Genomic DNA, 25,515 nt, shown 5'->3' with positions numbered 1-25,515 from the left:
TTTTTGTCAAATTGAAATAGTGAATAAGTCTATAAACAAATCTATCGCATGCAACAGTAAATCAATTTTTATAATTTAGGAAAGGAATGGGCCTGTAGGGGAAAAATACATATATCTCTTTATTTCTTAGCCAGTTTCATTTTACAGCGCTTTCTGCTTTGAAAGTAGAGCTGCACGATTCCGGGAAAAATGAGAATCAGGATTATTTTGCTTAGAATGAAGATCACGATTCTCAAAAACTTTATTTGAAAAAATATTGATAATATGGGTAGCCGACTCAGACTGTGTGGTAATATTCATAATATATTATAAGGGGGACACTGACAGTGGTTAAGTCCACACCTCACATGCCCACCTTTAATAGACTGACAGTCAGACAGGCTATTAAAGGGGGGCATGTGAGCCGAGGAGTGGACTTAAAATACCGGCAACCACTGTCCCTTATTATAAATATTACCACAGTCAGCTAACCAGACTCTGGGTGTTACCACAGTCAGCTAACCAGACTCTGGGTAGCCGACTGTGGTAATATTCATAATAAGGGACAGTGGTTGCCGGTATTAAGTCCACTCCTCGGCTCACATGCCCCCCTTTAATAGAATTCTGCAAGGTCTGGGCCTGACTGGGGTAGCCGACTCACTGTGCTCACTGGTGTTCATGATATATTATGTACACACTCACTGTAGAAGTAACTTAACGCAAGGAAGCGCACTAAACTCACTGTGTTTGGGAGACTGGAGTGGAGTCATGATCAGATCATGCTGCCTGGCCTGCTTGTGCACACTCACACACACAGTGCGCACTCACCGATTTTCTGTGTGTTTCGTAACGTTTTCCTGTTGCCCGAGAAGCGTGGTATATCACGCTCTCTGATAACCGACGTCAGTTCTGGTTGCCGACGTCAGTTCCTAAATCCGCCATTTGCATTCCACGCTGGTTCCGTGGATCCGACAGAGCGATAAAAAAAATCGCGCAAATCCAGTCTGGAGATTGCGTGGGGGGGGGGGGAATCGAGATCGCGATTTCCAAACGATTAATCGTGCAGCTCTATTTGAAAGTGGAAAAAAAATGGGAAAGCATAAGGATTTGAGTGACTTTGACAAGGGCCAAATTGTAACAGCTAGACAACCGGATCCAAAGAACTCCAAAAATTCAGCTCTTGTGGGATGTTCCTGGTCTACAGTGGTCAGGACCGTCAAAAAGTGGTCCACAGATGGAAAATCAGCAAACCGGCAACAGGGTCCTGGGCTGTCAAGGCTTATTGATGCACGCAAGAGGGTTAAAACTGATCCGCGTAGACCATTACAATTAAAGAGCTACAGTAGCTCAAATTGCTGAAAAAGCTGGTTCCAATAGAAAGGTGTCAGAACACACAGGGCACTGCAGTTTGCGCATGGTGCTGTGTAGCCATAGACAAATCAGGGTGCACGTGTTGACCCGTGCCCACAGAAAAAGCACCTACAATGGTCACATGGGCATCAGAATTGGACCACGGAGCAATGAAAGAAGGTGGCCTGGTCTGATAAATTATGTGTGTGTTACCCACCTGGGGAAGAGATGGCACCAGGATGCAGTATGGGAAATAGTAAAGCTGGAAGAGGCAGTATGATGCTTTGGTCAATGTTCTGCTGAGAAATCTTGGGTCACGCCAATGATGTGGATGTTACTTTGACATGTACCACCTACCTAAACATTGTTGCTGACCCAAGTACACCTCTTCATGGGAACGGTATTCTCTGATGTCAGCGGTCTCAGCAGGATAATGCACCATGCAAACATGGTTTAAGAATGGTTTGAGGAACACAACAAGTTTGAGGTGTTGACTTGGCTTCAAAATTCTCCAGATCTCAATCCAATCGAGCATCTGTGGGATGTGTTGAAAAAACGAGTCTAATCCATGGTGGCCTCACCCTCGCAAATTACAGAACTTAAGGGATCTGTTGCTGATGGTGCTAGATACCACAGCATAATTCAGAGGTCTAGTGGTGTCCATGCCTCGACGGGTCAGAGTTTAAATAGGTGCAAAACAGAACTGGCCATACAGACGAAAATGTCAATTAATGTGTGGCCTCCACTCGACCAAAGCAACATCATTACATCTACTTTGGTTGAAGGAACATGTCAGAAAATATTTCGACTAATGCAGCCACTCATCAATGTATTCTGACAGCAGTGGGTACCACTGCATCAATACAATGTCCAGGCAGGTTGTTTGTGCGGATGGAGGAATCCGTTGGCTGAACAAAATAAAGAATATATCCGTGTACAGCCAGCCTTTAGAGAAGCCATTTTCTGTAATACGTTCACTACTCCTATATGCCAAACCCATGGTGGTTTATCTAGAGCAGGGATATGTAATTAGCGGATCTCCAGCTGTTGCAGAACTACAAGTCCCATGAGGCATTGCAAGACTGACAGTCACAACCATGACACACAGAGGCTGAGGCATGATGGAGAACAGCTGGAGGTCCGCTAATTGCAAATCCCTGATCTAGAGTATACTTGATGAACATCTGATGTTACAGAGAGGAAGATAATTGAGTACAGTGGAGAAACACTAACAGAAGGCCTCACAAGGTGCCAAAACATACAATTTCTTGTAATATGTTCACTACTCTGTATTGCAAATCCCCATATCTGAGGCACATACCCCCTGGACTTCAACGCTTGGCAACCTATCTAGATGCACCTGCAATTGACGAACTGATGCAAAGTTCTATCAGAGCACAAGGAGCAGATGGTATGTGCTGGCATCTTCTAATGATAATAACAGGTTATACAGAAACCCAGGTTTCTGTGGAGGCGGATAAGGAAACGTCATATTTGATGCAAACCTATGCAGCGGATGAAGATATTTCTTCTAACCTATAGAATATAATAGCCACAGTTTATCCAAGTGTAACAATGTACTACGTGGAAAATGTTTTCAGTTTATGCATGTCATGAAAAAACAGGTCCACTTCTTACTTTTCTATGGCTGAATCTAGTGACTGAACATACAAGCCAGTCAACTACCCTTCTTAGTGAAAAGTCAACAACAACAACAACAACCCAAATATTTCTTTAATGAAAGATCTATTTAGGGATCATTGAAGAACAATCCTAAAAGATATGTAGTCAATGGGGGAATCTGAAAGAAATCAATTACCAACAAATTTATCCTTTAGTCCAGGGGTCTCCAAACTTTCCAAACAAAGGGCCAGTTTACTGTCCTTCAGACGTCGAGGGGGCCAGACTGTGGTAAATGCGAGTGGGAGTAAACAGTGGGGAGGAACAGTGCCCCCCCCGCCACTGGCGTCCGCGGGGGGGGGGGGGGGAACAGTGCCCACGCCACTGGCGACCGCGGGGGGGGGGGGGAACAGTGCCCACGCCACTGGCATCCGCGGGGGGGAGGGAGGAACAGTGCCCACTGGCATCTGCGGGGGGGGATGGAGGAACAGTGCCCACTGGCGTCCGCGGGGGGGGGGGAACAGTGCCCCCACCACTAGCGTCCGTGGGGGAGGAGGAACAGTGTCCCCCGCCACTGGCGTCCGCGGGGGGAGGGGCAGTGCCCCCGCCACTGGCGTCCGCGGGGGGAGGGGCAGTGCCCCCGCCACTGGCGTCCGCGGGGGGAGGGGCAGTGCCCCCGCCACTGGCGTCCGCGGGGGGAGGGGCAGTGCCCCCGCCACTGGCGTCCGCGGGGAGGGGCAGTGCCCCCGCCACTGGCGTCCGCGGGGGGAGGGGCAGTGCCCCCGCCACTGGCGTCCGCGGGGGGAGGGGCAGTGCCCCCGCCCGGTTCACAGGCCGCAGTTTGGAGACCACTGCTTTAGTCCAAGGACTGCTCACCAATACATAGAGTCAAGCCTGCCACTGTAGTCATGCTTTTATTTCTCAATTACAGCAATAAGAACAAAAAGCAAGCCACATCACGTAAGCTGGAAATAGAAAGCAAAGGCCTACATGTTAAAATAAATAAAATAAAAAACTGCTTTTTGGAAAGTAGCCATTTAAAATCTTGTCTTACACTAATTTTTTACTTTCACTAGTCACTGTTCTCCAATCACTTCAATATACACAAAATTAACTAAAAGCAGATGATGAAAAAAAAAAATAATAATAATAATCCTCCCCTCTCTCTCTTTAGCTCATTTGCCAAGTGTCCAAAAATATCAGCAATATTTGTGTTAAAGCCATTTAACTCCACTCTGCAGACCAGCAAACACACTGAGGAGGCTTATAAAATGATCTGGCAATAGTTCACACAATACAAATTGTAGATTCTAAATATTGACATGACAATAAAAGGTCCATTGTTCTTGCTGCAAGAGCCTGGCATCACCCGCTTGTTTACAAGCACAGCTGTGGCATATTAAGCACATGCACCGTGACAAGCTACCACTCGGAGCAAGCCCTTCTTCATTTAAATAATGAATTTATAGCAAAAAGTATATAAATCAGCCTTTTTCAACACAGAAAAACCGTCGAAATAATTTTCCCATCTCAGGGAACCCCTGATAAAATGACTAAAACTCATGATACATTAGTGCGATGATCAGTGGGGAGAACGCTCCACACACTTGTGGACATCGGGAAGACTTAAGGCCCATACACACTATTTGACTTTTTGACAACACACCTCAGATGGACCTGTTTTTGCAGACAATCCGACCGTGTGTACGCTCCATCGGACAAACTCTTTTCGCCTTTTTTTCATTTGGACAGGGCTGTGGAGTCGGAGTCGGGGGAAATTTTGGGTACCTGGAGTCGGAGTCGGAAAACAATGCACCGACTCCGACTCCTACTAAATTTAGATTGGAATAAAAAAAAAAAAAAGCAAGTTTAAATGTCCCAATTCACAAAAAGTTATAATTAATTACTTCTCTACTGTAAGAATAAAGACCAATGCATGCAGTGCCTCACGTAACCGCAAAACGACACGTTAAGTGACCGTGAAGAAGCATGCTTTTCATGTGCTTCACTATATGGCGACGCAACGCACAATTAGGAGCTGCAATACTTATACTTTCCATAGTGTTGTGTTCTGCTTTTACAGGGAACGCATGTTAGAGAACCAGTAAGTGTCCAAATTAAAAAAATTCCAACAGAGTTTTATAAAGCACTAAAAGAAGTTGAAAAGTATGATCGCTCATCAAAACTTACTGTTGAAGAAGCCATCCTTGTTTATCCAGAGATCGTTAGTGGTGTGGCCAGAATAGTTACTGCAATGCCACCCACCCAAGTCAGTGTCAAAAGATTATTTTCAGCCCTAAAAATAATAAAGTCTGACTTAAGAGCCTCTATGAAAGAGGATCTGGCAGAGGCAATTCTCTTCCTTAGAACTCTACATTGAATTGATTTGCATTTGCTATAACTACATTTCAAGATTAATATAAACCATTTCTAGGTTTTACAGATTTTGTTTTTGGTTCATTATAGATAAGCTTTGTTTTTGTTCTAAAACAAACAAATAATGTGGTTTGTATTTTTGAACTGGTAAAGATCCTGTTCCTGATGTTTATGCCTGCTGCTACTATCCAGCCACTTGATTGTTTTCATTGTGTTTGTTTTTTGCTTAAACTGTGCAATACAGTAGACTGTTGGCTTCCCAGCCAGTAGTCCTGTGGTAGGTTGTGTTTCTTTCCCTCAAGGAATGTATAAAATACATTCGCATATTAATACAGAGGAGTCGGAAGTACATAAAACTGAGGAGTCGGAGTCGGAACATTTATCTACCGACTCCACAGCCCAGCATTTGGACAAATGTTCGCTGTGAGAACAGACAAACTTTCCGGCAACAAATGTCCTACGTGAGCTAATCCGATCGTGTGTACACAAGTCCATTGGACTAAAGTACAAAACACACATGCTCAGAACCAATGCTAAAGATAAGACAACAACAATAGCAGAAGTTGCCCAAAGGGTGGCGGTAAAGAGCAGAAAAACAATGTAGTATGTCCATTACGTCACTATGTTCATGTTTGTTGGCTGAAAAAGTCCTGCCGTGTGTATGCATACCAAGTTCATGGCCAAAGCCCTTCGGAGCAAAATCCACGGAAAAGTCAGTTGGAAGTCCGATCGTGTGTATGAGGCTTTAATCTCTTAAGCAGCCCATACACTCTGCAAATTTCTTCCTGCAACCAGAGATTCCCCCATCAACACAGACAGTGCTGACAGAGGAATCCCTCCTGCCGTGTCATTGTGTTCTCCCGGGAAGCCAGTGATTGTTAGTGGCTATATCACCCGCTAGCAATGATTGCATGCAAGAACTGGCAGGCTGGTTGTACCTTGATCAACTTTGTGCATTCAGCCTGCCCATACAAGGTTAAAATCTCTGCCGATTCTTGCTGAACCGGCTGAGATTCAAACAGTCTATGGCCAGCCTTACAGATAGCTAAAAGGATCAATGGTGTCAGTGGGAACTTATCCGAGAGAAATTCCTCGTTGCTGAAGGAACCCCTAGCCATCTCTGGGGAACCCCGGTTGAGAAACACTGATATAAAGAGTAAAATAGAACAAACATTTCTGCTGATGTGTGGAACACACAAGACCGGACCACATATGCATTTCCACTAAAATTCAACTGTGTTGGTGCCTCTTTGTCCCGCTACACTTTTTTTCCCCCCTATATTGGAAGCATATATGCAACAATAGTCGGCACATTTTTATAGCTAAATTACCACTTTAATACAGTTTTATTTTTTGCAATATAAATTGAGCTTTAAATAGATTTCTGTGCTACTTCTAATAAACAGCACCCTTCAGGACACTTAGAATTGCAATAGAATAAAGTTACATTGTATGCATTATAGAGCATAAAACAAAGTAGCCACAGACAAAATATATGCATCTTTAAAAACACACAGGGCTAGATTCAGTAAGAGTTACTCCGGCGTATCAGTCGATACGCCGTCGTAACTCTGAATTTACGCCGTCATAAATTTAAGCGTATTCTGGAAACCACATACGCTTAAATTAGGCTAAGATATGAGCGGCGTAAGTCTTACGCCGTCGTATCTTAGGGTGCATATTTACGCTGGCCGCTAGGTGGCGCTTCCGTTGTTTTCGGCGTAGAATATGCAAATGACCTAGATACGCCGATTCACAAACGTACGTGCGCCCGGCGGTAAGGCTTTTTAGGAGTAACGTTGCTCCTGCTTCCATGAGGCGCACGCAATGTTAAGTATGGACGTCGTTCCCGCTTCAATTTTTGAATTTTGTACATCGTTTGCGTAAGTCGTTCTCGAATAGGGCTGGACGTAATTTACATTCACGTCGAAACCAATACGTCGTTGCGGCGTACTTGGGAGCAATGCACACTAAGATATGTACACGGACGGCGCATGCGCCGTTCGTAAAAAACGTCAGTCATGTCAGGTCATCATACATTACCATAAAACACGCCCCCTCCTTCCACATTTGAATTAGGCAGGCTTACGCCGGCCCATTTACGGCGCTGCAACTTACGGAGCAAGTGCTTTGTGAATAATGCACTTGCCCGTCTAAGTTGCGGAGGCGTAGCGTAAATAACATACGCTATGCCCGCACAAAGAGACGATGCCCTTACTGAATCTAGCCCACAGTTGTGAATGAGCCCATAATAGGCACAATAAGAAGGAAAGGGGTCAGTGTGATATAATGTAACACTGCTCCACTTCAGCTTCCTAAATAAAGGTCCATCACTCAGATACCCGTTGAGTTGTTGTCGTCGTCGTCGCCCCCCCCGAGTTTCCATGGTAAAATGGAATATTGAACCTCACGGCTCACAACAGTTGAACAAAGCAGTTTTTTGCGCTGTCCTTTGTTGCCACAATATCCTCGAAAATTCCTGGTCTGAACCAGATGTTTTAGGTGAAATGACTGTCATCGAGTGTCTATTTATGAGCCCCACTTTACATGATGCATAGCAAAGGCGGAAAGCAGGTACCATAGATACCAGGTGTTGAAAACAGCCAGACCAGGAGACACTCATGTCGAGAAAGAAGGCAAATCTTCCCAACAGAACAGGCCATTGTAAAATCCTGGAAGGGGTTCCAATACATATCCACTCTAAGGGCCCTTTCACACCAGTGGACAAACGGTCCGCTTTTCATAAATCCGTTTACGGACTTACAATGGTTCCCTATGGGATCACGGCCGTTAGCGGATGGAGCATCCGCTAACGTCCGTAATCACCCGCCTCCGTCAGGATCCGTTTTTTCAGACGGAAGAAAACCCTATTTTTCTTCCATCTGACGAATCGGATCAATACGGACAGACGGTCCGTATTCATCCGATTCCCCATAGGGGAGAGCGGAGGAGAGACAGGGCGGTCTCTGCACTGTGTGCGGGTACCGCCCTGTCAGCCGACAGCTCAGCGGGCATTAACAGAGGAATTCCCGCTGAGCCAAACGGGCTAACGGATCCGCTCCGTGTGAAAGAGCCCTAAGCAAGAAATACCAACTGTCCTGGGTTCTACTTTCCTCATCACTTCCAGTTAGGAACCAACAGCACCAGCTTCCTACAGACAGAACCCAAAGCCCATGGCAATGTTTGCATACTCCGAGGTGCACAAACACTTCCTAAAGACGTCACTCAAGCGAGTTTCAAGTGCAGACAGACGCCATTGTCAAATTCCACAGGTAACAGCACTGACAGTGCAGCACATGGCAAGCTTCCCAAAGGTGACCTGCTATTCTGTATAAGTCTTCAGGCTTTTGGGAAGCCATTGGAGGCCTGCGCTCTGTTCCCAGGAATGTGTGGCACTGGCTACAGTATTACAGGTTTCAATATTTGCTAAGAAAAGCTGAAGAGGGTAAAGGGCAAATCTACTAAAGGTGTGAGCAGGGATGTCAAAACAGACAGGGGATGCTGGGAGAAGGATCTTCTGGCTGTAAGCCATTTTTCTGTGTGACTTTCCAACAATCGGTGCAATGAGTTACTTTGGACGTAGTATTCAAATCTGTTTCTGGCCCAGTAAAGCAGTAAAAAACATGAGTGCGACAAAAACCTTACATATGAAAAAGTGGAGTGATAAGTGTCTTGTTAGCAGTGGCGGTGCGTCCATAAGGGCACACGGGCGCCACCCCCTCTATCGCCAATAGACAGATTCACACATTGCATGAATCTATCTATGGCCGGACACTGCCACCCCCTATTCAGGTGCCGGGCGCCTAAATTACAGTAGCCGGGGGTGTTTTTGAAGCACCAGATTAAAGTCATAGGCTCTAAAAGGCAACAAAAAAAGGTAAACAGCGAGCGCCATGCTTGTTTACCCAGTTAAGTTAAAAAAGCGAATGAATATTCACTTTCCTAACACTGAACCGCCCCTCTGCCAATCAGGTACTTGGATCTTATTCTTTCAAATACAGGAGTTTATCAGCAGCAAAAACACAGTAAAAAGCTGCATTTTGCATGGGCAATATTGCGTGTTCCCACACCCGGCGTCAATACATTCTGTTGGCCAGAATTCTGGCAATTAGAAGTCATTTCTGCCTCTTAACTCCCCTGCCACTATACTCCTGATACACCCTAATGTGCATGGACACACAAAAGGGAGGTTACAGGAAGAGGAGAAAAAAAAAAAAAAGCTCAAACGCCTGTAAAAGCAGCTTTTTTTGCTGCAGTGTGCATGAGGCATTGTACAAGAGCTCCTTCAATATTCAAAATCAGTAGTGCCCAACGGTAATAATTTAGTCGACCAAAACCTTTTAGTCGGCTAACTTTATGCTATTTTAGTAGACTAAAATACGACTAAAACAATTGAGATGACTAAAATGCGACTAAAACTGCAGTTTAGTCAAAAGACGAAGACTAAAGCGAAATAAAAATTTGATGTCAAAATTAACACTGGTCCGTAGTGCATGTTCACCTTAATACCATAAATAATAACAGTAGATTTTTCACTCCAGGAGTAGATAAAGAGCTTGGAAATTGTAGAGAAATGCTTAAAGCGGATCTCCACCCTAAAGTGGAACTCCCGCTGATCGGAACCCTCCCCCCCTCCGGTGTCACATTTAACACCTTTCAGGGGGGTGTAGATACCTGTCTAAAAAAAAAAAGTATTTGCACCCACTTCCGGCCACACAGTCTCGGGCAGACTGCGGGCATGGCGTCACCTCCCCCCCCCCCCCCCATGGGAACACTCGGCTCCCAGTACACAGCGGGAGCCAATCGGCAGGCGTAGAGTGACTCGCGCATGCGCCGTAGGGAACCGGAGCGCTTCACTTCCTGGTTCCCTCATCGAGGATGGAGGAGGGGGGGGCAGCAGAGTGACGAGAAATCGCTCGTCCTCTACTGCGGACGACGCTGGACTCAAGGACAGGTAAGTGTCCTAATATTAAAAGTCAGCAGCTGCAGTATTTGTAGCTGCTGGTTTTTAATATTGTTTTTTCAGTGGAGCTCCGCTTTAAATACATTACAATTTAACTACAACCGTTAGATGAATAACATGAGTTTTAGTCGTCTAAATATGACTAAAACAATTGCAGAAGACTAAAATGCAACTAAAATTAAAATGTCATTTTAGTCCTAAGACTAAAACTAAACTAAAATTTGCTGACAAAATTAACACTGGTGCCCAACCTGCACTCCTTTGGTATATGATTTGCAACCCTCGGACCTCAGCAGTCTGTAGTGGGAACATTGATGATGGTAATGGCATTGATCTCTACTATGTAACATGTTCCCAGCTTCATATTGCCTTCTGAAGCAAATCCCCAGCCAAAAAATGTGTCATGTCCACACTGACCCTCATTAGGTATGCAATGTCTCACAGGGGGAGTTGGGCATTTGCAAGATGATGGTGTCTCTAATATTCAAAACGGTCAGTCACAGGGTTTGCTCACATGAGCAGCCAGGAAGTGGTAAAAGCAGGCAGTTGATCTTCAGTTTTACCATCCACCTAAACATAGAAACCATAGAACGGCTCAGGGCTACGCACTACACATGCTTTGGTAAAGATTAAAGAGCATTTCGCAATTGGCAGATGGGACTGTCCCCAAACATGAATAGGGCCACACTGCAAACATGCGCACTGCATGCATAAGCGGCACAGTGGGTTGGCATTTTTATGGGTTAAAAGTGGCAACATATCAACTCCAGTCAAATGCTTACTGAAAAGCAGGCCAACAAACAAGCCCATATTCTCCTGAACAATTTTAGAGACATCACCAAGAAAAACGAAAAGCCGCTGACAGAAAAGCGCTTCCTTATAATCCTGACAGGGAGTTACAAAAACACCATTAACGGTACCTGCTGAAGAAAACAGCTTTACACCTCTGTGTCCGGCAACCCGCCTGCTGAAACTTCACACGGAGCACAGCTCCCAAAACGGACCCTATAGCAATGGTCATCAACCCTGTGCTCAGGGCCCACCAACAGGTCAGGTTTTATGTATGCAGACTAGAATACTGCAATCACTGAGCAGCAAATATCATCACCTGTGATGTATTTCAGTTATTTTGCCAACCTGGCCTCTTAGTGAGCTCTGGAGGACAGGGTTGATGACCACTGCCCCATTCGACTCCTCCGGCTCCTGAATAGCGGGTCCCCGCTGGCTACTGTGGCTTCTCCTGCTGTCACTGCAGAACACAATAGTGACGTAGAGGTCATCAAAAGGAACCACAGCAGCCAACAGTGTGCCGACTTCTCCACACACCCGAATGTATGGTACAAGACCAGTGCCAGGCAGATGGGCAACCTACATCAGGTATCACTGCCAGTATTTATACCTGGACAGGATGATATGAAGCTCCTGCCAGTCCTCCCAGTTCCAGTGAACCTTGTGTGTGAACAAAAGTGTGCGAGTACAACTTATTTAAGGTACCATTCAGGCCTCATTCATGCTTCACAAAGCGGGAACTCCAGTTCCCACTCGCACTTTTGTGCGGGTGATTTTCACAGGATTCTGCGTGTCATGCATTGGGCATTCACTTCAATGGGCTGCCCTATGCACGTTTTTTGCCCAAAAGAAGCTCCTGCCTTTTTGCGTGACAAGTTTGGCGCAACTTTTAAAATCGCATTTTGCTATGATTACAGTGCGATTCTGTTGCATGATAATCGTGGCAAAAATTGCACCACATTTAGAATGAATGACACCCAGACCTGCGTTGTGCAATGTCTGCCGTGCGATTTGGATACGCGGACAGAATTGTGGCGATTCTGCCTGTGATTTTAAATCACCAATTGTGAACAGGGCCTTAGTGTTTTGCCAAGTTCCAGTCTACAACTTCAAGCAGAGTTCCACCGCCCAGAAAAAAAATGTAGCTGCTGACTTTTAATATTAGAAAACGTACCTGTGCCAAAATCCGATGTCGGCACCCCAGCCAATCAGCTCCCGGGTGATGCCTTTCAGGTTCACAGCCAGTTCTCTACTGAGCATTCTTGAAGCGCGCTGCACTCTCTGAATGGCCCAGCGGCGGGGGAAGGAGGGCGGCCAAACTTCCAAGTGATCTGACCAGGGCCAGATCTCTCAGAAGTAGGGGTACCCGCTGCCCCCTGAAAGGTGCCTAATGTGGCACTGGAGGGGGCGGGGTAGATAAGCGGAGCCTCCACTTTTGGGTAGAACTCCGCTTTCACGTCTTCCAAAGCTGGCCCTACACCTGTAGAATTTTGTTAGCTAATACCGTAATCATTTCCGGAACGTCTGTTAAATTATGTGAGTGAGCAAATACAACTGAAGGACAGGAATCAAAAATGTTAAATCTACGGGGGGAAAAAAAAATGTATTGCTAAACACTGAATCCACATCTGACTGAGAAATATCACAGCTAGTCTTATGGGCAAGCACTTTTCAAACTTAAAGGATAAGTTCACCTTTTGTAACATCTTACACTCCCCCGACCCAATATTCACAGCAAGCTTCTCCCCTCGCTCCCTTTTACAATCTAGAAAAAAACGCAGCCATGTGGGGATCCATGCGGTCACATCATCCATTCACAGTGTTCTGTGAATGGGGAAACTACAAGTCCCGACATCCTTTGCCGCTGTCAGCTTGAAGTTCTCAATGAACAACCACAGCACTGTTGATCACTGTAGCTCATTGATTCTTCTGTCACAGTGAAACTGCCTGTCCGTATCGGAGGTACAGGCAGACAGCTACACAGGCAGCCTGCAGGAGCATGGCATTACACCCACGTTCTGCCATTGTGTAGGTGCAATGCTTTACAGGTCCCGGACATAAATAAATGCATATTTTTTTGTTGCAAAAACTGTACAATAAAACTTTGGTTTGCGAGCATAATTCGTTCTAGAAACATGCTTGTAATTCAAAGCACTTGTATATCAAAAGCATTTTTTTTACAGGGTATAAAAGAGAAAAGAGGCACCTCTAAGTGTAGCAATAAGTTGCTAAATGTTGTACCTTCATTAAATGTAACCATATTAATACACTTAGGGGTCCCCTCTTCTTTTTTTAATACTCAGTTGTGAAATGACGCTACTTATATAAAAAAAAAAAAAAAAAATAAAATCGCTTGGATATCAAGGCAAAATTTATTAAAAAAAATATGTGCTTGTCTTGCAAAAAGCTCTCAAACCAAGGTTTTACTGTATTTATTTTTAAAGTAAACTTATCCTTTAATCTGAAAGTAGAATGTTTGTTCTCCAAAAAAAAATTAGGTCGATAGAGAGATTATATATATATATATATATATATATATATATATATATATATATATATATATATATACATATATACATACACACACACACACACACACATATATACACACACACACACACACGTACTCGAATAAAGAAGACAGACATTCAAAATCAGCCAAATCCAAGAAGTTGCCATTAAACGGTCAGACAAGCGATTTTTACACTTTCTTGTCCAAATGTGCATATGAAATTCTACAGGTGTAAAGCCAAAAAAATTGCATGTTTTAAAAACACTACAATGTAGACCAATGCAGGTAGCTAGTTTAAACAAACAACATACATGCAGTAAAGACCTAAAAAAAAAAAAAAAAAAAAAAAAAGCTGCAGACAAGTTCTAAAAAAAAAAAAACAGTGCAGAGAAATCTGAGACAATTTAGACTTGTTGCACATGGACAAAATAAACTACAACACGAGTGCATGGTTGTCTATGGGATGAGGCACACAGCTGCATATAGATCTTTAAAGGGGTTGTAAAGGTGCAATTTTTTTCCCCTAATTATCTTCCTTTACCTTAGTGCAGTCCTCCTTCACTTACCTCACCCTTCCATTTTGCTTTTAAATGTCCTTATTTCTTCTGAGAAATCCTCACTTCCTGTTCTTCTGTCTGTAACTCCACACAGTAATGCAAGGCTTTCTCCCTGGTGTGGAGTGTCATGCTCGCCCCCTCCCTTGGACTACAGGAGAGTCAGGACACTCTCTACGTTGCAGATGGAGAAAGGAGCTGTGGGTTACTGGGCATCCTGACTCTCCTGTAATCCAAGGGAGGGGGCGAGCACGACACTCCACACCAGGGAGAAAGCCTTGCATTACGGTGTGTAGTTACAGACAGAAGAACAGGAAGTGAGGATTTCTCAAAATGGAAGGATGAGGTAAGTAAAGGAAGCTATTTAGGAAAAAATATTGTACCTTTACAACCCCTTGAATGCAGAGATGTGTTCAGAACCATAAAACACAAAATAATAAAACAGAACACATAACACGCGGGTGTATACAGGTACATTAGATCACTGGTAGATGGCAGAGGATGCAGCAGGAAGAATTTATACCTTTGTGTATGTGGGTAGAGAATTCTTCACCCTCTTCTAGCTGCCAGTGTTGTGATTTACACATATGGTATACAGAACACTTGGGTGTACTTATCAATACATATTCATCAAAACTGCTGCATTCAAATGTAAATATCCCTAGTGTTATCTATGGAAGTGCTCAGTCACTTATCCCAGTAGGACAGTGGCCCTAATCGCCACCCACACATCTGTCAAACTGGGGTGAGTGGTTGTGTCCCCATACAATTACATGGATTGCCTGCTTGCAGAACCTGGCAGCCATAGTCCATAAAGGGGCTCTGTGCAGGCAGCCAATGAAAGTGTCATTTGACCAGAGGGTGGTGAGCAACCCCCAAACACAGGCATACCTGTGTCCCCCTACACTTACATTGGCTGCCTGCATGCACACGGGGGGATTCACCCATTCCAGATCTTGGCCCATCTAGTCCCCCACTCTGCCAAACACAACAAATCTATCCAAGAATCCAATCCTGAGCAGAGCCAAGCAGTGCCGACACAACCCGACTTCCCAGGACGGCACACAACAAAGTGACAATCAGTTCAAAGTTTACAACTAATTGTGACAAAAGGAAAATGACAAAAACTGATTTCCTTCTCCGCGGCTTCCTGACATCTGGCTTTTGTCTATTGTTCCCAGCGGCGGCCCGTATCCTGAGATACACACAGGGGGCGACTTACCCTGTGGAGAGTGACTGTCTGCTGCTCCCATATCGCCGTCTCTTCCATCACCGTATTCTGAGGAGATACAAAGAGGACACACAACCGTTATACACAGCAATCGGGGGGCGAGGAGTATACACAGGAGAGGAGTATACACAGCAATCGGGGGATGTGGGGTACACAGGAGGAGTACACAGCAATCGGGGGGCGAGGGGTACACAGCACAGGAGAGGAGTATATAGGACACTAGAGGGAGAGGAGTATATAGACAGTAGAGGGAGAGGAGTATATAGACAGTAGAGGGAGAGGAGTATATAGACAGTAGAGGGAGAGGAGTATATAGACAGTAGAGGGAGAAGAGTATATAGACAGTAGAGGGAGAAGAGTATATAGACAGTAGAGGGAGAGGAGTATATAGACAGTAGAGGAGTATATAGACAGTAGAGGGAGAAGAGTATATAGACAGGAGAGGAGTATATAGACAGTAGAGGGAGAAGAGTATATAGACAGTAGAGGGAGAGAAGAGTATATAGACAGTAGAGGGAGAAGAGTATATAGACAGTAGAGGGAGAGGAGTATATAGACAGTAGAGGGAGAGGAGTATATAGACAGTAGAGGGAGAGGAGTATATAGACAGTAGAGAAAGAGGAGTATATAGACAGTAGAGGAGAGGAGTATATAGACAGTAGAGGAATATATAGACACTAGAGGGAGAGGAGTATATAGACACTAGAGGGAGAGGAGTATATAGACAGTAGAGGAGAGGAGTATATAGACAGTAGAGGAGTATATAGACACTAGAGGGAGAGGAGTATATAGACACTAGAGGGAGAGGAGTATATAGACAGTAGAGGACACAGCCATGTAATCAGTGTCCAGTTCCCCATAATAATAATAATAATAACAACAACATTGATAATAATGGTGATCGGTTGCTCTTGGTAACAGTGTAATACATCAGTGACCCCTCCCCCTCCCCCCCGGCTGGGACATGTAGTTCCCCTCCTCCCTCTGTGTGACTCTACAGGTGGCCCGGCTACAAGTAAGTGATGGTGGCCGGCCTAACAGACCGGAGTCGGCGCCTCACCTTCGTCATCTCCGGTCAGGGAGGCACACAGCCCCCGGTAGCGGACACCGGCTCCCCCCGGGAGGTGACACAGCGCCGCCCGGCTCCTATTACCGGAGAGCGGTACGGACACGGCGACGTATGTTCTATGCTGGGCTGATGGATCGCTCACTCTGGACTGGGCGTAGCCGGGGAGGAGCTGGGGGCGGAACAACGATTCTTACAAACCCCGCCCTCTAACAATAACAACAAACACCAGGAAGAACGAGTCGTGTGGACAAGGAGAGGGCAGAGCCGGGTCACAGCTCCGTCCGCTCACCGGGGCTCTGTGAACAGCAGTCACAAACTTCCCGGCGCCCGCTGGCCGGCATATCAATGGTTAATACTGTGCGGGCACTTTAGAAAGAGGCGGACCTCTCCCTCCGGCCCGCCCGTCGCCGGAAACGTCACAGCGTCCCATCGCAATGATGAGAGACGTCAGACGCAAACCCGGTTCTCCAGAACCCGCCTTCCCAGTGCTCCCATAGCGCCATGTCTAGAGAGGGCACAGTGCCCACACACGTGCCTACATGTGCAGGAAATGACAACTCAGGTCCTGTCCACCATTTCCCGGGACAGTTCATACGATGATCACTGTGTGCGCAGCCACATCTCTCAGAACTCTCTCTGCTGTTTTAACCACTTAAAAGGTGTTGTAAGACCCCTTTCACACTGGGGGCATTTTTCAGGCGCTATAGAGTTAAAAATAGCGCCTGTAAAACACCCTAAAACAGCTGTTACATTCACTCCAGTGTGAAAGCGTCAGAAAAAGTCCTGCCAGCAGCTTCTTTGGAGCGCATTAGGAGCGGTGAACTCACCGCTCCTGCCCATTGAAATCAATGGGCAGCGCCACCGTACCACCAGCAAAATGCTGCTGTTGCGGGTGTTTTTTTCCCTTTTTCGGGCCCGATGTATAACGACGACAGCTGGTCTGCAAGTGATTAACCCCTTGCCGACCAACGCACGACGATATACGTCGGCACAATGGCACGGCTGGGCAAATGGGCTTACAGGTACATCCCCTTTAAAATGCGGCATTGTGGGAGCAAGCACGCCCACCGCAAGCTCCGTGAGTCTGACCACGGATCCCGCGGACTCTATGTCCGCAGGGATACCCGCGATCGTCTCACGTAGAGGAAGAATGGGGAAATGCTGATGTAAACAAGCATTTCTCCATTCTTCCTAGTGACAGGACACTGATCACAGCTCCCTGTAATCAGGAGCAGTGATCAGTGTCGTGTCACACGTAGCTATGCCCCCCCCCCCCACAGTTAGAACACATCCCTGGGGGCGGGGTCGAGTCCTGTAGTCGCTATGGACGCCGACTACAGACCCCGGGAGTGTGCCCTGCAAGGTAACCTCCTTTGGAGAGAGCCTAACCCCTTCAGCGCCCCCTACTGATTAACCCCTTCACTGCCAGTGTAATTTATACAGTAGTCAGTGCATTTTTATAGCACTGATTGCTGTATCAATGACAATGGTCCCAAAATGGTGTCAAAAGTGTCCGATGTATCCACCATAATGTCGCAGTCCTAAAAAAAAAAATCACAGATCGCCGCCATAACTAGTAAAAAAAAAATAATAATAAAAATGTCCTAATTCTATTCCCTATTTTGTTCGCGCTATAACTTTTGCGCAAACCAATCACTATAAGCTTATTGCGATTTTTTTTACCTAAAAATATGTAGAAGAATACGTATCGGCCTAAAGTAAAAAAAAACATTTTTTTTTAAATTGGGATATTTATTATAGCAAAAAGTAAAAAAATATAGGCTTGGATTCAGAAAGACTTACGCCGCCGTATCTAATGATACGCCGCGTAAGTCTACGGATGCGCCGTCGTATCTATGTGCCTTATTCAGCAAACAAGATACACCTGAATTTTGGCTTCATACGACCGACGTAAGTCTCCAACGCCGTCCTATCTTGGGCGCATATTTACACTGGCCGCAAGGGGCGCTTCCATTGATTTACGCGTCAAATATGTAAATGACCTAGATACGCCGATTCACGAACGTACTTACGCCCGTCGCAGTAATCTACGCCATTTACGTAAGGCGTACGTCCGGCGTAAAGTTAAACCACCAAATAGCAGGTGCAAGTCATGTTAGGGTATGGACGTCGGAACAACCGTCGTATTTTACGTCGTTTACGTAAGTCGTACGTGAATGGGGCTGGGCGTAGGTTACGTTCACGTCGTAGGCATTGACCCGGCGTATCTTAGGGAGTATATGCAACGTGATTCTGAGCATGCGCGCGCATGCGCCGTTCGTTCAGCCCTTCATTAGCATGGGGTCACGCTTCATTTTAATAGATCACACCCACCTCCTTCCTACTTTGAATTAGGTGGGCTTACGCCGGCCAATTTACGCTACGCCGCCGCAACTTACGGAGCAAGTGCTTTGTGAATACTGGTCTTGCCTCTCTAGGTTACGTCGACGTAGCGCATATGAGATGCGCTACGCCTGCACAAAGATACGCCGCTCTACGTGAATCTGGGCCCTTGCGTTTTTTTCAAAATTGTCTGTATTTTTTTGTTTATAGCGCCAAAAATAAAAACCGCAGAGATGATGAAATACCACCAAAAGAAAGCTCTATTTGTGGGGAAAGAAACGGACGTCAATTTTGTTCTGGGGCCACGTCGCACGACCGCGCAATTTTCATTCAAAGCGTGACAGTGCCGAAAGCGGAAATTTCGCCTGGGCAGGAAGGGGGTATATGTGCCCAGTAAGCAAGTGGTTAATACCGCTTCAATCAGCGGGTGTAATGCCGCCTACAGACAGTCGTTTTTTGTGATAGAAAATAAAGTTTTTCAAACTTCATTTTCAAAAACGATGTAGCATACACACCATCGTTTTTTCCAAAAGCTCTGGCAAAGCGCGGTTACGTTCAGCACGTACGACGGCACTCTGTTCCATTCAAACTCGTCCTAACTTGCTTCTGAGCATGCGCGGGTTTAAAAACGTCGTTTTAAACGTTGTTTTAGCCTACACACGGTCATTTTTTATGACACAAAAAACGACGTTTGGGAAAAACGACACAAAAAATTTAAGCATGCTTCAATTTTTTTTTGTCGTTTTTCACAAGACATAAAACTACGTTTTCCCCCACACGGTCATTTAAAATGACGTTTTTAAAAACGTCGTTTTTTTACATCACATAAAGCGACCGTGTGTACGGGGCATAAGGTACATAGCCAGACCTAAGAACACGTGCTACATTGGAGGGCTCCAGTTATATGGGATTGTAGTGACCCGATTGATCGATCGGAGGGTACCACGGCCCCCACATCCTCCATTACATCTGATAACGTGGCGAGCATGGATCTACCGCCTCCTCTTTAGCTGAGACCAGGTCTTTTCCTCTATCTGCTGTCATAATTTAATTGGCTGGTGTACAATGCAGCAATGCAGTTCAAATCCAGCAAGACCAGCAAATTCCACTTACAAAACAGAACATTGTTAAATCAACCAGCAAACCCGTTTAGAGAAAAACAGTAAAAGTAACTTCATATGCTATCATATCACACATGTTGCTCTTTCTATTATTTTTGTGAGAAATCAGAATGCGATTTTTAATGTATGACGGAGAGATGACTGATCCCCGTCCATAGCTGGGCCCAAGTCATGCAGCTCAGGGGAATCGCAGTAATTTTTCTATAAAAAAAAACATAGATTTGTTCTTAGAGTTGCACACAAATCTTCTATCTCCCATAGTGTATGCTGTAAATCATGGGCTGGTATGGCCAATTTACACAAATCACAGCTTACAAAATGTATCCCAAAAGACGGAAACCCTCAATCATCCATACAATGAAAAATGTAGCCGTGTCGATCAAAACGCAATTCATCACCTCTGCTGTCTTGAATGGGCCAAGCAAAGGAGGAGAGATTTCTGCAACTAACATCAGTTTGCTGAATCTAACAATGGAAGAAAAAGACTATTTATTATCTGGTGCTCTGTGATTGCGTCACCCTCAGATCCATTGGTGCCCTGAGAGGACCATACAGCTTATCATTTGCTTCTAGAGCACGGCGCCTCTCAAAGGAGAAACATCCAAAAATGTTCCATTGGGATTTAAATGCATTCTGCCAAAACACAGCGGTCTGTATTCTAAGTACTTCTAATGATTCATGTCCTGGAATTCTTCAATCACTACAGGTGGAAAATTCCCTTCATACTGGTACACTGTGGAAGGGCATAACAAAGACTGGCACATGCCGAAAAATTTACCAGTTTCTATAGGTCTGCTTAATTGGCATGTCATACTACAAAATAACCAAACTAGTACACGTGGATTTGTTCATTTGTCACATGGTGGTGCACCAGATATTCGTGGAGTGCGCCAAAATTTTGGTGCAGATATGAAGTAATCATCCCCTGGGTCTATCCTAAATTTTCCCCTTGCTTTCCTGCGTTGCTGGACCAGGTTGGCCGTCCATACCCATCCCCCTCTCCTTCCTGCATTACTGGACCTCGCTGGCTGTCCATACCCATCCCCCTCTCCTTCCTGCATTACTGGACCTCGCTGGCTGTCCATACCCATCCCCCTCTCCTTCCTGCATTACTGGACCTCGCTGGCTGTCCATACCCATCCCCTTCACCTTACTGTATTACTGGACATTGCTGGCCATCCACACCCATCCCCATTCTCCTTCCTGCATTGCTGGACCTCATTGGCCATCCATACCCATCCCCCCTTCTTCTTGCACTGCTGGACCTCGCTGGCTGGCCATACCCATCCCCATCTCCTTCCTGCAATTCTGGACCTCAGTGGTCATGCATACCCATCCCACTTCTCCTTCCTGCATTGCCAGACCTTACTGCCCACTGGCCATCCACACCCTACTGCCCATCCATACCCATTCCCCTCTCCCTTCTGCATTGCTGGTCCTCACTGGTTTGCCATACCCACCTCCTTCTTGCATTACTGGACCTAACTGGTCATCCATACCCATCCCCTTCTCATTCCTGCATTGCTGGATCTCACTGACCATCCATACCCATTTCCCTCTCCTTTCTGCATTAGTGGACCTCGCTGGCCATACAGACCCATCCCCCTTCTCATTCCTGCATTGTTGGACTTCACTGGCCATTCATACCTATCCCCCTCTCCTTCCTGAATTACTGGACCTCGCTGGCCATTCATAACCATCCCCCTCTCTTTCCTGCATTTCCAGACCTTGTTGGCCATCCATACCCATCCCCCTCTCTTCCCTGCATTTCCAGACCTTGTTGGCCATCCATACCCATCCACCTCTACTTCCTGCATTACTGGCCATTCATACCCATCCCGCCCTCTCTTTCCTGCAAAACTGGACCTCACTGGCTGTTTATACACAGGGCCTACTTCAAAGAGGTGGGACCACCAAAAGAGGAGGCAAGTATAACTTATTTTATGTGAAAAAAAAGAAAAAAACTTTAGTATGACTTTAATAAATATGTGTGGTTATGTATTATATAGCACGATGACTAATAACAGTCGCCTTCTAAAAGAAGCCAACCTGTGGTAAACATGTACAATGTTGCAAACAGTAAATACTGTATCTCAATGTATCTAAAATCTTTGAGGTAAAGTTTGATACGTCATGAGGAAAGGACACAGCAGTATCTTTTCCTTTATGTTAGCCTTTCTGTGGGTCATTGGAGTAAAGGCCCATACACACAATACGTAAATCGGAAGAAAATTATTATCCGAACGATCTGCCAATTTTCGGATCGTTAGTATGGTGCTTTCTACAGCCGATTCTATTTTTTCCTCCGACAAAAGCTGGAAGTGCAGACTATAACATTTTTGGCGTACGTGAACTCAACGTCCGATTTTCATTTAATAAGTATGGTTTTCATACGAAAAAAAAATGAATCATAAGAGCAAGACTAGGCATGCTCAGAAACGAAAGAACATATGCAAAACTAGTTAACACATTACGTCACTTCTGAAATTGTATTCGGTCGTACAAGAATTTTTGTATGGCGAGTAACCTCTTCACTTTCGACATGAGACTAGCCTGCAACAAGAAATGGACAAATCGTCGTCCCAAAATCTGATCGTGAGTAGGTTTTAGACGATGTGGCCCATACAGCATTTGTTTAGGCAGCTGGAGCTGCATGCAGGCAGTCTATGTTACTACTCTATGGGGATGCAGCAGCCAGGGGCGGACTGACCATTCGGGCACTCAGGCACTGCCCGAGGGCCCCATGCCACCCTCAGTAAAACCAGGGATAGTATGTAGAAGTCTTTTTTTTTTTTTACATCTGTCCCTGAAATGTCCCTTACCGACATCCTTTTGGTCTAAAATTCCCAAGATTATAGCTGCCCCACCTCTCCAGTACCTTCTCAGTGTGCGTATACTGTGTGTGTATATACTGTGTGGTCCAATAATCTATTGCCCGGGGGCCCCATAATCTATTGCCCGGGGGCCCCATGAGTTGTCAGTCCGCCCCTGGCAGCAGCTGTACAGAAAAGTGGTCCTGAATAAGAATGGGCTCAGGCATGTTAGCAAAGCCCACGTGCAGAGCCCGTCAGGAAGTCGGCACTGCGCTGCGCTAATCACAGTCAGTAAAACATTTTCCAGATGCACAGCTGCAGAGATCGGGAAATGCCTCACTGCCTGTAATTAGCACAGCATAGTGCCGACTTCCTGGCTCTGCACGTGGGCTGTGCGAACACGCCGGAGCTCATCCTTAGTCCTGAACACAGAGGTAGTTAGCCTGGAATTAAGTGAAAAGGAATCAGAGTTCCCTCTGTTCCCATTGAATTTAGTGGACAGATATGGCCATACATATTACTAGATCATTGCAATCTTAAAATGTACCAACAATTATGCAGTGCAAGAGCCTGCTTGAGGGATACAGATTAATCGAAAAATCTAGGTGAGTCTTCATAGTTTGACCCTCCTTCTTAAGCCTGGTACAAACTATCGGATCTTCCGCGGACAAAGCACAGGGCTTTTGTCCCAAGGGCATTGGCCATGAATTTGTCTTGCATCCAAAAAAAACGGCAAAGAATTGTCGGCCAACAAACATGAAACTACGTGGTTTTTCAGCTCATTAGCGTCACCCTTTGGGCAACTTCTGCTAATGTTGTGTTATGGTCTGAGTATGTGTGTTTGTACTTTGGATTTTTTCCCGAAGGACTTGTGTAAACACAATTGGATAATACGACAACACACGTTTGTTGGCAGAAAATTTTAAAGTATGCTATCCCACATTTGTTGGCGGAAAACCCAACAATTGTCCGATGGAGCGTACAAACGGTCGGATTTTCCACCAACAGCCGGCCATCATACAATTCCCGTCGGAAAATCTGATCGTGTGTGTGGACCTTTCCATTGTAAGCTCTAATGAGCAGGGCCCTCTGAGGCCCCGTACACACGACCAAGTTTCTCGGCAGAATTCAGCCAGAAACTCGATCGGAGCCGTATTCTGCCGAGAAACCCGGTCATGTGTACACTTTTGGCCGAGGAAACCGAACATGTTCTCTATTTCCTCGTTGGTCAATGAGGAAACTTGGCTCGCCGAGACCCTCGGCAGCTTCACAAGGAACTCGACGAGCAAAACGATGTGTTTTGCTCGTCGAGTTTCTCGGACGTGTGTACGGGGCCTCATACTTACAATTTGATTCCAACAATCAATTTGTATTAAAGTGTATTGTATTTATACTGTCTACCCTCAAGTTGTAAAGTGCTGCATACATTGTTGGCGCTCTATAAATCCTGTATAATAATATTAGTGTGTGGCTTTTGGTAAAAAAATCTCTGAACTGTCTAATTTTTACCAAAAGCGACACACTATTATTATACAGGATTTATAGAGCGCCAACAATTTACGCAGCACTTTACAACTTGAGGGTAGACAGTACAAATACAATACACTTTAATACAAATTGATTGTAGGAATCAGAGGGCCCTGCTTATTAGAGCTTACAATCTAAGAAGGAGGGTACAACTATGAGGACCTACCTACATTTTGCAATCAATTTGTATCCCTCAAGCAGGCTCTTGCACTGCATAGTTGTTGGTACATCTAGAGATTGCAATGTCTGTGGCCAACTTTATTATAGAAACAGATGTTCAGAAGGCACAGAAATCCATCTCGGTTACAGAATTGTTATGTTATACAGACATAATAGACCTGTCATTTCATATGGTGCATACCAGTTACTCCTAAAAATGCACATTTCCTTAATACGCTTAACAAGCTCATAAGGTCTAAAAAAGCAGACTGACAGCGGGATTAATTCCTAATAGACATCTATGGCTAAAAATCTCCCTTACCATGTCTGGTAATCCACATTAATGAAAGTAGGGCAAAATATCAAGGTCAAACACCGACACGGAAAGACTTGTATTAGCAGAATAAATGTGATTAGAAATTACCGCTTAAACTCGCAACTGGACACGCAAAGTATGAAGGTGAATAGTGCAAGGGCCCGTTCACACCGGCATCACACGACATCAATGGCAAAGCCGCTGGTATGTGCGGCGAAGGGGACACTGGGAATGGCATTACAGTCTTAAGCCTCATACACACGATCGGACTTCCATTGGACTTTTCCGTGGATTTTTGTTCGAAGGGCGTCGGCCGTGAACTTGGTATGCATACACACGGCAGGACTTTTTCAGCCAACTTTCACCAAATCACGTGTTTTTTTCAGCTTTTTCCCGCCACCCAATGGGCAACTTCTGCTATTGTCTGATCTTTAGCATTGGTTCTGAGCATGCGTGCACCTAATACAGAAGGCTCGGCATTTAACAAGTGTAATGAAACATACAGTAGGTTCATAAAGTACAAAAAAATGCCCCTATAAATATATATATATATATATATATATATATATATATATATATATATATATATATATATATATATATATATATATATATATATAATATGTATAATATAAATACAATTTTAAAGCATGAATAGACACTCCAAGAAATAACTTCTTATCAGAGGCGCCCATCATATCAGAAGCCCCACATCACATTAGAAGTCCTCCATCACATCAGAGCCCCCCTTAAATCAGGGTCTCTCTCAGATCCCGCATATACATCAGCATCC

The 25,515-nt window shown here is 45.1% G+C and overlaps 1 protein-coding gene across 10 annotated transcripts in view; it reads right to left on the bottom strand.

Moving 5' to 3' along the window:
- TJP1 (tight junction protein 1) overlaps nt 1–25,515 on the bottom strand; it is a 539,980-nt gene that overhangs the window by 120,643 nt on the left and 393,822 nt on the right. For 9 of the 10 annotated variants that reach the window (XM_040342798.1, XM_040342801.1, XM_040342802.1 and 6 more), the window contains one exon: nt 15,366–15,422. In XM_040342798.1, coding sequence (XP_040198732.1) covers nt 15,366–15,422 — 57 coding nt within the window. Of the gene's footprint in view, nt 1–15,365; nt 15,423–16,434; nt 16,596–25,515 lie in introns of those variants that run through there. The other variant, XM_040342804.1, reaches the window with a different exon arrangement.

Source organism: Rana temporaria, chromosome 3 (assembly GCF_905171775.1).
Source record: "Rana temporaria chromosome 3, aRanTem1.1, whole genome shotgun sequence".
Taxonomy (NCBI): domain Eukaryota; kingdom Metazoa; phylum Chordata; class Amphibia; order Anura; family Ranidae; genus Rana; species Rana temporaria.
The sequence above is the reverse complement of the archived record's forward strand: the minus strand, read 5'-3'. Positions and strand labels throughout refer to the sequence as shown.